The sequence below is a fragment of the Ostrinia nubilalis genome, chromosome 16 (genome assembly GCF_963855985.1).
Source record: "Ostrinia nubilalis chromosome 16, ilOstNubi1.1, whole genome shotgun sequence".
NCBI lineage: Eukaryota > Metazoa > Arthropoda > Insecta > Lepidoptera > Crambidae > Ostrinia > Ostrinia nubilalis.
In genome coordinates this window covers 14,106,790-14,119,702 of record NC_087103.1, presented here as the reverse complement: position 1 = coordinate 14,119,702, position 12,913 = coordinate 14,106,790, and the positions used below count along the sequence as shown (strand labels likewise).

General features: G+C 38.0%; 2 protein-coding genes across 3 annotated transcripts in view; one reads left to right on the top strand and one right to left on the bottom strand.

Annotated features, from left to right (window-relative positions):
• Nucleotides 1-5,848, top strand: part of LOC135079434 (uncharacterized) — a 23,160-nt gene extending 17,312 nt beyond the window's left edge. For both annotated transcript variants that reach the window (XM_063974093.1, XM_063974092.1), the window contains exons 2-3: nt 2,879-2,970; nt 3,342-5,848. In XM_063974093.1, the coding sequence (XP_063830163.1) occupies nt 2,879-2,970; nt 3,342-3,870 (621 nt within the window). In that variant the 3' untranslated portion in view covers nt 3,871-5,848. The remainder of the gene's footprint in view (nt 1-2,878; nt 2,971-3,341) is intronic.
• On the bottom strand, nt 5,841-12,913 carry LOC135079433 (zinc transporter ZIP3). Its single transcript, XM_063974091.1, has 4 exons — nt 12,213-12,913; nt 7,180-7,392; nt 6,522-6,678; nt 5,841-6,047 (listed from the first exon to the last, which is right to left on the bottom strand). Exons 1-4 carry the CDS (start codon nt 12,756-12,758, stop codon nt 6,031-6,033), a joined length of 933 nt encoding a protein of 310 aa, XP_063830161.1. The 5' UTR covers nt 12,759-12,913; the 3' UTR covers nt 5,841-6,030.

Below are 12,913 nucleotides of genomic sequence, written 5' to 3'. Positions count from 1 at the left end.
TAGCAACGACGTGTGGTCGCAGGTGTTTGTGTGGCAAACTTTTTATTTCACTTTGCACCTTTTGTATGGTTGAAATGTATTCTATTATTGTAGTATTGTAAATGTTCAACTTCTCTATTTATTACGACGTGATAAGTGCATCATTCCGAATTATGCTCTACGTCTGTTAAAGAACTTATGTCATTAAACTGGTCTTTATACTAAGCTTTAAAATCATTTCCTTCTAGGTTTACTGTAGTTTATCAATTGCTGAGTAAAATTGTCAGGAACCGAGACGAGCTTGAAGTTGAAATGTGGATCTATCTGCAACAGTCATGTTCGTGATAAACGGACTTGTTGAAACCGATCCTTTTAACCTGTTTATCTAGACTTAATCGAAACGATAGCTAACAAGCTAAAGTTGTCTGTGAACTAACGCCTGTATTCACAAACATTACTATGAGGTCTCACAGTGCGCGTGGACGCACAGGGTGACACACGAACCGATCACAGAGCTCTATTCAAAGTTTTGCTGCTTCATTTAAGCAAAACGTTGCTTATTTGTGAATACGGGTGTAAGTTCCAAACGTAGCTTTGCTATAAATTCGAGTCAATTATTCTGCATAAGTAGGTATTTTATTACACACCAAATTATTCAGTGATTTAAAAAAATCTAGTTTTACATTGACCTATAAGCGTTTTATGATCAACACGTGATGGCATTTAAACTCGGTAGATCAGATAATGGCACATCAACCTAGCACAATGGCACGTGGCATCTTATGTAGGTAGTTTGTAAGAATGATTTTGCGACAAAAATCTGAAGGTAGTCTAAAGTGCTATCGCTGCTCAAGTTGGTAGTTAGATAAGCAGTAGTAGAGGGAAATATTATAGCCTAGGTGTTTACTTATTGTGGCACAGATTAGTTTATAATGCTCATAGCACGGAGGAAGAAGTCAAAATGGCGTGATTTGTAGCATTACCCAACCCATTCTCAAAGACAATTTCTAATCCTGAGCTTTCCCCCTGATTCACCAAAAGACTGTGCTGTTACGGTTTTCATATAAATCGCGTCGCCATTGTTTGTGGTGTTTAGGTGCGCGCGCGCAAGTGAGGTGATTGAAAGATATAGGTCGCGGCGATGCCATAACAAAACTTGATACGAACTCGAAGATAATACCATGGGTTAAACTCTTTATTTTTAATGTTTTCTTTCTGCAATTATTTTATAAATTTTCAAGTTTTTAGCTCTCATAATGCCTACCTATCCGGCTATACGTGTCTTACCTTACCTATACCTTAGTATGATTTAAACTGCATAATCTTAAATTCAGTTTACAATTACGTGTAATCTTCGGATAGTTAGAATGCAGGTAACTCAAAATAAAACATAAACAAATAGTCCTAATGTGTGCTGTGCTTGAAATTAGATGATAGGATTACGATATAGATCAAACTTTCTTTTTCTATAAAATGTCGCCTATTAACTTTTATCACTTACATTTGTATTATGCTTCTCCACTATCGAGTTTCAATCGTAACGTAGACTGTTTTGACGCGCGTAACTCAAACCCCATGTTTTGTCTGATCAAAACAACTCAAGTCTTTTGATTTGAAATTAAAACACAACCTAAATTCAACCTTTATACTTTACAATACGTTGGATGTTCTATTGGCGGCGAAACATAGTTTTGTTTGGCCGCCCAGTTTTGTAAGCATCATCCGTATGAAAACAAATTATTGGACTGTTGGATTGTTGATTAAACAGTGGTAAGTTAATCTGTGGGATTGAGTTGTAGCCGCCTGATGTTTTGGCGGAGAGGCGCCATCTTTTGACGAGTAGCCAAATATTTTTTAATAACCTTTTTTTACACAGTTGGCAATACATTTACATAACTACCCGCTAGTTGTTGTTTTTATTTAGTAGTTACAAAGCTTTGATAGTGAACATTCTTGTGTTTAGTCCCCAATTTAAATAAACTGTAAATATTATAAATCTATCAATATCTTTTCGGATTGTAGAAGATATTTTTCATTTTTAAAATAATGGTGAGTGTTATTTTGTGTACTTAGTTAAAGCTCTTGAATCAGTTTGACGGCAATGACTTATTTAGTAATTTATTAACTATTCAACCCTAAGATATCTCAGTCACATAGCTTGATTGGTACGTTTTTTAACTTGACTGGTGTTTTGCAATTCTTACTCGTAAATCGTAATAAATTATGTATTATGAACTACCCAGTTCTTTCTAACCTAGTTATGTAAAATAAGGTCTGTTCTGAATATTATTAGAACATGAAATAGAATGAAAGTTTTTTAGCTTATAACTTTATATTACTGAAGTACATTTACGCAAAGGTGCACGTTTAATCTAGAGAGCCTCTGTGTGGTCATAAAAGAAAATTGCGGTGGCCACACTATAGCTTATTTTTTTACGGCCGCTGTAAAATAGGGCCTCGACAATCGTTGCACTTGCTTGATGTCTTGATAAAAATAAACTCGCTTCTTTGTCCCCTTTCTTAGTAATACATGAACTTAGTTATTACAAGCTTTATTTTACACCTGTCCCGCTAATCTTGCAAGTTAACTTAGACCAGATACATTATAATTGTCAGTTTTAGAAGTTTTAGCGACTTTATACGAATCTAATAAGCACCTTACTGACCACGTCTTAATGTGATGATATCGCAACTACTTGAAGAATCGTTCTTCCTATCTGAATAGTGACTGACGGATGTAGGCGGGGCCTTGGGCACGTGCCCAAAGTGCCCAGTAGAAAAGAGGGGCCTGGGTATATTAGTATACAGTGTGTATGTGTAAGTGCCCTGGAAAGGGCGTATGTACTGAATATTTTTTTTAATTTGATTTGTGTTTTATGGTAGTTTCTCCTGATTCCAGGTGCTGTGTGGTGCAGTGGCGGGCGCGGGCGAACTGGTCGGGAACGTAAGCCGCGTGCGCCGCTCGCCGCAGCCCTACCATCACCGCGTGATGTGAGTACCAAGTCACATATTGTCATTAATTTGTTCTCTACTATTCCAAAGAAAATCTATTTCTAACCCAGTTTCTACAACTAAAATAGAAAGACCAGTACAACGCGACTTTTTTGAATGAGTTACCTACATTATGTACTCACGGCTTGATGTTTCGGCTGCTACGCTGCAGCCGTGGTCACAAGCAAACTGGCGACTCACGGCGCAGCAGCTTTTACAACACCAAGTAACATAAAATGTAAACCTGAACGCCAATAGCCATGTAAAACTGTAACTGAATTGAGATTGCAGCTGACACTGACTAGAGTTAGTTTGGACACAAATCATAGTAATGAAAACAGTTACTAAAAGGTAACCTTGGTACTTTCCAGGACGGACGAGGAGCTGGACGCGACGGCGGCGTGGAAACGCTCGCACTGGCGCGAGATGCAGAGCGTCCTCAGGACTGAGGGCGCCAAGAAGGACGTCGTGGAGTGCTGCCCCTCCATCGGCGAGATGGTCGCCAAGAAGGGCGGCAGGACCTTCAGCGGCCTCTACGTAGAACTCTACGAGGACGGCGAGAACAAGCAGAGGCTCTACGAGCTCTCTTGCGCTCCCGAAGTCGTCGACAAGCCCTGTCGCTTCGTCGACGCTCGGCTGTACAACCAGTCGAGGTGCGTTCAAATATACTCTTACTCGTACGCGTTAGTGCGGTACACGGCTGCCACCGAAATGCCCCACCAAAAGACTAAAGGACACATATCAGTGCCAGGCTCCGGCGGGTGGTCGATGGACTACGTGAAAGTGCGCGCAGGGTGCGAGTGCCAAATTACCTCGAAGAGGAACCGAGCCCACAAGAAGAGGGAGCGGCATCGGCAAAGGAGGAAAAATAGGAAGCTAGAAGAAGAGGAAGAGACCTGACCACAGGCTCTAGTGCTAGTGAAATCCAGTGGGACATTGAACAAATTTACGTGGAGTCTTCCCGATTTAGTATTACCAGACCGATAGTTCCAGCGTCTGGTTTTTTATACATAGCAACATCTTTTTCTTTAGTTACTACGCTGTTAACTTCTATACTATGTGCAACATTATCAGATGCTAGATCGATCAGGTCGCTACGCATGTTACCGATGTCAAGCGTGGACTTGTAGGTACTATCGGTTGATGTATTTTACTGTATTTATTTTCAAAAATTGTCTATTTAATTACGCTTCTTGTTTAGTCTTGCGTAGTCGTACTCTTACGGAACTCCGATACTTTACAGTGCCTCGTGAAACTTAGTGCCTTGGTATTATTAATGTGAATTCAAGTATTTTAAATACGTAAAGTATGGTTAATTATTTAATATTTATTTAAGTGTATCCAGATTGTAATTGTATAAAATTGTAAACTGTTACTAGCATCTGTATAAGCTCAGTTTATTAGGATAAACTTGATCTAATTCATAATTCATCACAATTAAAACATACCTATTACCAAGTCAAGAAATATTGTTACAAACATTGTATTGCAGTAACTGCAATAGGTACACTGTAGTAAACTGCAGTTTATCCATTTGTTTCTAGTGCCAGCTCCATTATCACTACAAATGTTTATTAGATCTTGTTTTCATACTACAACTTTCGTAACACAGTCCAGCAACATACAGAATGCTTATTAAAACAAGCCTAAAATACGTATTTATAAATAGTTACCCAAAGTGATCGAGGCGCAAAGCTACCATCGACTTCACAGCGTTTCTCACTTCACCACGATGTTTGTGTTAAGCTAGTTACAGACAGTGCTGTGTGTAAGATTTTGTATGAGAGAACTTACCACTTCACTTGCTGTTAAAATAATCTTAAAATTTTGTGGTTATCATACTTGCCGCTCTATGATAATAATTGTTGTATTAAAAAAAATAGAATGAACTCTATAATTTTATGAAATATTTGACAAAAAATTGTGAAGTCAGAATAAATTATTTTCATTGACACACGCTCTCTTCGTCACAATAAAATTAAGTATATTTATTCAAAGTTTACGAATTATAATTTTTTGTTATTATTTTAACAGTACTTACTTCGTAGGCATAAGTGCATCGAGTCAAAGATCTGTATTATTTTTTATTTTGTAATACTTTTATTGTATTTAAAATTTAATTATTTTAAGAATTAATACATATTTATTTATACTGTTTAATACGAGGTATTCCGATATTCAGTATGAATATTAGTTGTATGTAGGTAGAAATCGCTTCCATAAAATGTATTGATGTATATAAATATCGCAATAGTATTGTGGACTGAGATTATTTTGTGCATTTAGATGTGTAATAAATAACAAAACGAAAATATTTTTATATGATATTAATAGGACTAAACATTTGCGCCATCTGTTGACGAGTAGCTAAAGTTCATATAACGCCATTTGTTGACGAATAGCTAAAGGGTTTTTGTTGTAACGCCATCTGTTGACAAGTAGCATACATGTTATTGTAACGCCATCTATTGATGAGTAGCAAAAATGTTTTTATAACGCCATCTATTGACACGTAGTAAAAGTTTTTAACGCCATCTATTGACGAGTAGCAAAAGTTTTTAACGCCATCTAGCAGTGAATCTATGTGTCGTTGTTAGGTTCAGATTCAAACAGTGCCATGTTCATTTATTAATTTTAATAATTTAATAATAAAGTTAAATGCAGGTAAATCCCTTCTCAATAAATTGTTTACTGATATTTAATCCTTCTACAATGATCTAGTTTAGTAAATTAGCTTCCACATTTCTATTGTACTTAGAAAAAACAATTTTCCAATGTAAAAAATTGTTGCATGAATATCAGTCCTATATCATCACAAACTGTACATTTATTGTTGACAGAAGCAGTCTTAATAAAGTAAAATGCGGAAATAGCAAAATTGTTTTATTGTCATTAAGAATAATATCAGTCTTAAGTAAGATAGGTATGTACTTATTGCTAGTTTATAAAATACACACAATTATAATTATGTTTATCAACATAGGAATCAACTTAATAATTAGGTACTAACTATTCCATTTTGACAGTCATACAAATCTCACAACAGTGGTATCGCCAGCATTACACAGCATCGTGATCTGAAAACATAAAAAGTTATTTTATTTGGCGATTCATATTATCATTCAGTAGACTGTTAAATAGTCAAAAACGCTGGTGTCAGACTTGGAGTCAGCAAAGGCGTCTGTTATAGCTCAATTGGACACCTTAAGCCCTTAAGGGTCGACCAAACTAACGCGATCACACGCGATCAGCCGGCGTGCAGCGATGGCGATCAATGCATTTAAAGGTTCGGCCAAACCAACGCGATCACACGCGATCAGCCGGCGTGCAGCGATGGCGACCAGACTTAAATGCATTGCTCGCCATCGCTGCACGCCGGCTGATCGCGTGTGATCGCGTTGGTTTGGCCGAACCTTTAATTATGCTGGATAAGCTGCCAAAGAGCGAGGCGAGCTAGCTGTTTCTGCTTTTGCTTATGCCAGCTAGCTCGCTCACGCGGCAACACTTTGTTAAGTCTCCTAAAGACAAAAAAGGGAGCTAAGAAGACTCACCTAAATACATAGTGGTCAAGTACATAACAGCAAAGCCGACGGCGACCGAGACGAACTGAGCGGCGCCCGCGCTGCGCTTGCGTTCGTGCCAACTAGCTCGCTCGCGTGGCAACACTTCGCTCACTGTCACGTACAGGAGAGTTCCGGCTGCTAGCGCCTGAAAAGATTAGTTAAAGTTATAGTTTTTCTCCAAAATTACTACATAGATCGGTTCATAAGATTCTTAAAGAAAATATTTTATATTAAGCTGCATAAAAGGGATCGCCAGGGAGTCCTCATCAGTCTTCAGTCAAGTCAAGTCAAGTCCAAGTCAGCCCCAAAAGATACTAATTTCACAAACTATCTAGGTAGGTAGGTACATAATGAGCAGAATAGGAATTGCCAGTCCTTACAGTGCAGTGTCCAGCTAGCCTAGGATACGCGAACTGATATTATAATCTTTAGACAACAAAGCTTAACGCCATCTGTTGACGAGTAGCAAAAGTTTTTTGTAACGCCATCTGTCGCTGAGTAGCAAAAGTTTTGTTTGTAACGCCATCTATTATCGAGAAGCAAAAGCTTAACGTATGGGCTTATTATAATCGATAAAAGACGAAATCGTGGTGCGCATCCTAGGCTAAGCCGGTACCCAAAAATATAAAAAGTTATTTCACTTTACCTGCATGATAGGGATCGCCATAGAGTCCTTCACAGCCTGCACAGTGTCCAGCCCAGCTCCCAGCCCGATGCCAGCCACGGAGCCGCCGCTGAACAGCAGAACGCAGACTATATGCGCGCACAACCGGCCCGGTGCGCTTGCGCTTAGCTCTGCACCGAGGCAGAAAGCGACTACGAACTTGTGCGACGCTACTGCCCCGAGGAGAAGCAAGACCTGGAAGGAAAACGAACACTTCTATATAGAAATCTGGCTTTGTCTATTCGTCACGAGAGAAACTCTCATACCACGAACGGGCCTAGCATAAAAGGACTTTTTGTTAAAACAGTAAACGAAGATATGTTGCGTAAAGCTTATGAAGCTTAGGCTGGATTGCACCATCTTACTTCAACTATAACAAACGTCAAAAATCTATGAAACTCCATACAAAAAACACCGGATATACCTAATATAGATAGTTACGGTTAATGTTAGGTGGTGCAAGTAAGTCAGCCTTAAAGTTCAAAGTAAGTAAGTAAACGTAGAACTCCACCATTACAAACTTCACTTTCTGCTCCTCATGTGGGAATCGAACCCATGCCCATTGTCTACTGAAAACAAGGCCAAATGACTACGTATTTGATTAATCTTTTTCCTCATCGAAGTTCCTTTTAAAATCCCCGATCCTGAATGTCATTCAGTGACTTCTAAGTAGCCTGTCACGTCATTCAAAGACAAGCTGACCAGAATAAAAATTGTGTTAAAGAGCGAGCGCACTCCATTATTAGAATCACGTACTAAAGACGAAATACCTACGTCTAATAACAACATGAAAATTGATCTCATTACATGATATGACTTTTTCTTCAATGTTTAGATGCATGGTAACGACTGAGGACTAGTGTCCGAATCGTCATATCAAATCGGAACACGGCATAACAGAATCATTGTCGTTTTTTGGCGACTAAACCTCAACCACAATATCATCGAAGTAACCCCACTCTGATTTTAACTTTAAACACTATAAAAGAAAATTGATCCAATCAGGGACCTCTTTCAGGGTCCATGTTATACAGGACTATTCCCACCTCTCGTTCCCACCACTGCAACTCCTACGTAGCCAGGATCTACAGCTCCAACATTGGTTGGAACTTCATTGGAAGGTCAAGTTTATCCCGGGGGAAAGTTAAACTGTCATTGGACCCGCAACGAAATTGATCAGAAGGACAGTGGAGGAGTTTGAAATTAAGGTTTGACTTCCCTGCATTGCATAGCGGATGACAGGTTATGTCTATTATGTAAGGTAAGAACCTTATACCAACATAGAGCAATAAAAAATTTGAATTTGAAAATCCTACTTGATTTTACAATAATGTCCCGGCACGTCAGCGACCCATAATACTAGACCTAATTCAACCGCTAACTGCCATGTTTCGGGTAGCTATACATAAGTACCTAGTTAGCACGTTTTCCTAATGCTTAATTTATAAGACTCAATCACTCACATTCTCATACTCGTAAATATTTACCCACTGTGTATGTTGTTAAATAAAAACAGATTTTAAATAATACGGTATTAATTTAATTCATTCTTAAAGTAAGAAAAACAAGTATTTATCAAAAACTGTTCCCTTTTATCACAATGCCCGGTAAAAAACCTTGATTTACCCGCACCCACATTTAATCTCATCTTTACTCATACCCACTTCCGGTGCATTATTAAATAACTAGTTAAAATATGCTTCAAATCTATCGTATTAGAGTTCAAATTGCACTACACCAGATCATAATCTAATAAATGCAATCAAAATGCATTGATAAGGACACATATTTATTGATAAACACCTATTACTGGTAATTTACACAAGTTTTCAGTATCTAAGGCATAGAAACGTCACACGTTTGATTTAGACGAGGCTTTACAACAATAATATTATTAATTATTTTATTTGATCTAGCTTTCTGCCCGCGGTTTCGCCCGCGTTGAATTTTGTCTGTCACAGAAAGAGGCTTCCGGCGACTGGGACCGCAATTAACTAGGACCGCGGTCCCAGTCGCCGGATCCATAAAAAAATAATTATTTTCTTCCGACGACTGGGACCACTCATAGATAACTTTAAAGAAAATATTATTCAATCCAAAATCGGTACAGTATTAAAATCCATGAGTGGTCCCAGTCGCCGGAAGAAAATTATTTAATTTTTACGCATCCGGTGACTGGGACCGCGGTCCCAGTTAATTGCGGTCCCAGTTGACGGAATCCTCCACAGAAAAACTTTATCGCGCGCATCCCTGTTTCAAAAACCGATATAAAAACTATCCTATGTCCTTTCCCGGGACTCAAACTATCTCTATGCCTTTCATCAAAATCGCTTCAGTGGTTTAGGCGTGAAAGCAAGACAGACAGACAGACAGAGTTACCTCCGCATTTATACCATTAGTATAGACATTTCTAATAATTAATTAGGTATAGACGGAGACATTATTATGTATAAGGTATACCTACTTTACATTAAAAGTGTTACTATACTTTTGTTGCAATTTATTTTTAAGTGCCATAACGTTTAAAAATAAAGCTTTCTTTACAAATGTAGAGTCGCAGCTTTAATTTGCCCTGTGTCTCTATAGAAACTGACTAAAGAGAACCTTTACGATGCCATGGGTCACTAAATAATATGAACTGGCTAAGTCAGTCAACAGGCACAGTCGGAATAGGGAGAACGGTCCCAGACTGAACAAGACAGTTTCACCCTTCTTCCTTTTAAATAATTACAAAGATCGCAGTGCCATCTATACTAATATTATAAATGCGAAAGTAACTCTGTCTGTCTGTCTGTCTGTATGTCTCTTCTTTCACGCCTAAACCACTGAACCATTTTGACATTAACTGATTTTGATGACATTTGGCATAGAGATAGTTTGAGTCCCGGGAAAGGACATAGGATAGTTTTTATCCCGGTTTTTGGAACAGGGACGCGATAAAGTTTTTCTGTGACAAACAAAATTCCACGCGGGCGAAGCCGCAGGCAAATGCAGTCCTCTACATATAAATGAATTATCAAAAACTTCCCGTAACTTTTTAACATTCAATTTCATAATTCATATTTAAATTGCAAACAAAAACGATAACTTGTCGTACTTATATTGGGTATCTATCTAATATTATGACTTAGGAATTTCTATATTATCTGTAATAACAAAAGAATATAAACGATTGACCCAAATTTTAATTGCATGATAGCAAACGGTCCTTGTGTTTATCACTGATAAGAGTTTCCACTATTACCTGCGTAATTGTTTAAGAAATTCAATTTATTAATTGTCTGCTCCATACCAAAACTATGGTAAACATCCAAAGTAAATATCATCCCTTAATAAATTTACATATTAAATTCATGTAATATGGTCTAGTTTGAAAAAAAAAAGATTTTATTGATTCCAAAGTCAATTTTATCGATCTTATTTATTTTTAAACGATTATCAATCGACTGGGCAAGACTCTTATCCTATGTTACATTATGGTGATGCAAATAAATATCTATCTATCTATCTATCTTATGTTGACTGGAGCCTATTATAATGTGAACAATGAATCGCTATACTATAAAACAAAGTCTCTTTTCTGTCTGTCCGTATGTATGCTTAAATCTTTTAATCTAGGCAAAAATTAATAATAAATCTTAAAAAATTCTAGTGTCACAGTGTAAGTTTCCTCGGACACGGCAATAATCTATTTTTATATCTAGATGATAAATGTTTTTCACGAGTAGGTACGAAGTCAAGGACAAACTAGCAAATAAATAATAATAACAATTTCTGAATACACGTTATGTAATTATTAATTTACAACTAAAAGGACTTACAGTCCTAGGTACCTAATCATGACCTACAGAGACATTGACTGGTTTTTGTTGTTTCTCGTGAAAAACTGTGTTCAAAATCAGTTTAAGCATATGCGCAGACCATCGATTTTTCGTCGGCCGATAGTTTAGTCGGGCAGTTGATCAGTATGGGCATGTATAGAAGTGCGCACATTACACCGCTTTGATTTGGCCGAATCTTCATACAATTTAAAGTCGGGCACAAAGAACTATTGGCCAACTAAAAATCGGTGGTCTGCTGCGCCTAGTCTAAGTAATCGCGATATGAGCAGCTGGACGGACCCAAAACAATAACCGATTAACAGCAAGGTCAGTAAAAGGCCGCACTACAATGACCCGTGGCATTAAGCTTGCATCTAGTCTACATTTGACTGGATCAAGGAAGTGTTTGAAGGCCACTTAAACCGTACCTTATATGCGCTCTGGGACGAAATAAGCTGAGTTTCGATATAGTGAGCCACATTTGGGCCCAGGCTTGTGTAATTAAACGTAGAAATAACCTAATATACAGCTCCTTCCCTCGAACAGTTTTTGAAAAATCAAGGGCTGCTACTTGCAAAAAATGTTGACCCACCCTGTAAGTACTTATTTACGACGTATCAATTTTATTAGTGACGTTAAAAAACAATAAAATCTACTTAACCACGCTACCGAACTAGATAATAATTTATTAAATTCAATGAATTCAGAACAAGCTAAATCTTTAAAAGTAGTGTACAGGTTGTTCTGTCATATCATTTTAACTCCGATCTACCGTCTAAAGACAACAGTAACATGAATATTCAATGTTCTTAATAATTATTGCATTATATTAATGATGCATGATAGGTAATGAGCACACGATTAACCCACTCATGTAATTTAAATTCGTGTGTTATCATATTATAGTTTTGTTTCACACTGAAACTACGATAAAGTAGTGTAATTCGACATTTGATAGTAATTATAAAATTCAATGATAACAGAAGTTAGACAAGATGAAATAATATTGCTCTAATGAATGACACAACATTTCAATCCTTCATTGAATGATTTTCAGCTTTTTGTATGTAGGTAGATTGACCTTATTTTTGAGCAGAATTTGATATTAATTGAATTAATTAGAGAAATTATACAGCAGCCTGCAAAACGATAACAATAAACAATAGGTATAAATATAAACAAGGATATTCATACCTGCGAAGCATCCTCCTGTAGACCAATCGCGAGCCCTTCCAACACGCTGTGTACGAACAAAGCACACAGCAGCCCTATGACCCCTGAGGAGCTCTTATTGCAAGGCGCCGTGTGGCTCACATGGCACATCCTGGGGTTGGCTGCATCCCCACAACACCTATCCACCATCTCGGCATCGTCCACCCCTCTCATATTCCTCTCACCGCGCAGCAAACTCGTCCCCTCATTGCTCCCATACGTCTGCCTATGAGGATCGTTCCCTGGCCCATAAAACAAATGGACCAGCTCATCCACCAAGTAAACTATGAAGAAACCAACACACAGCAGCAGCTCCGAATAATTCGGCAACTTCTCCCTTGCTTCTGGCAGCATGTGAACCACAGAAGTGGACAGAAGCACGCCGCCCCCAAAACAAAGGAGGCACGATATCAACAAAGGATGCTTCTGTCTGGTTCCCTCTGAAAATCCTGCGGGAATCATCCCAAACACGAAGCTGCCCAAACCCAGGACTAGCATCGAAATCGCCTTCGCCGTGGTTAACTCCATCTTGTATTTTTAACGCACTAGCAAGTCACTTATCAGTTTTATTTACACTTATTATCTGGCACAAACCCACGTGTATTTTATCAAATTCAAAATATTACATACTGACGACTACACTGGTGCGGTTGTAACGTCTGAATGGGGCAAACGCAGTTATC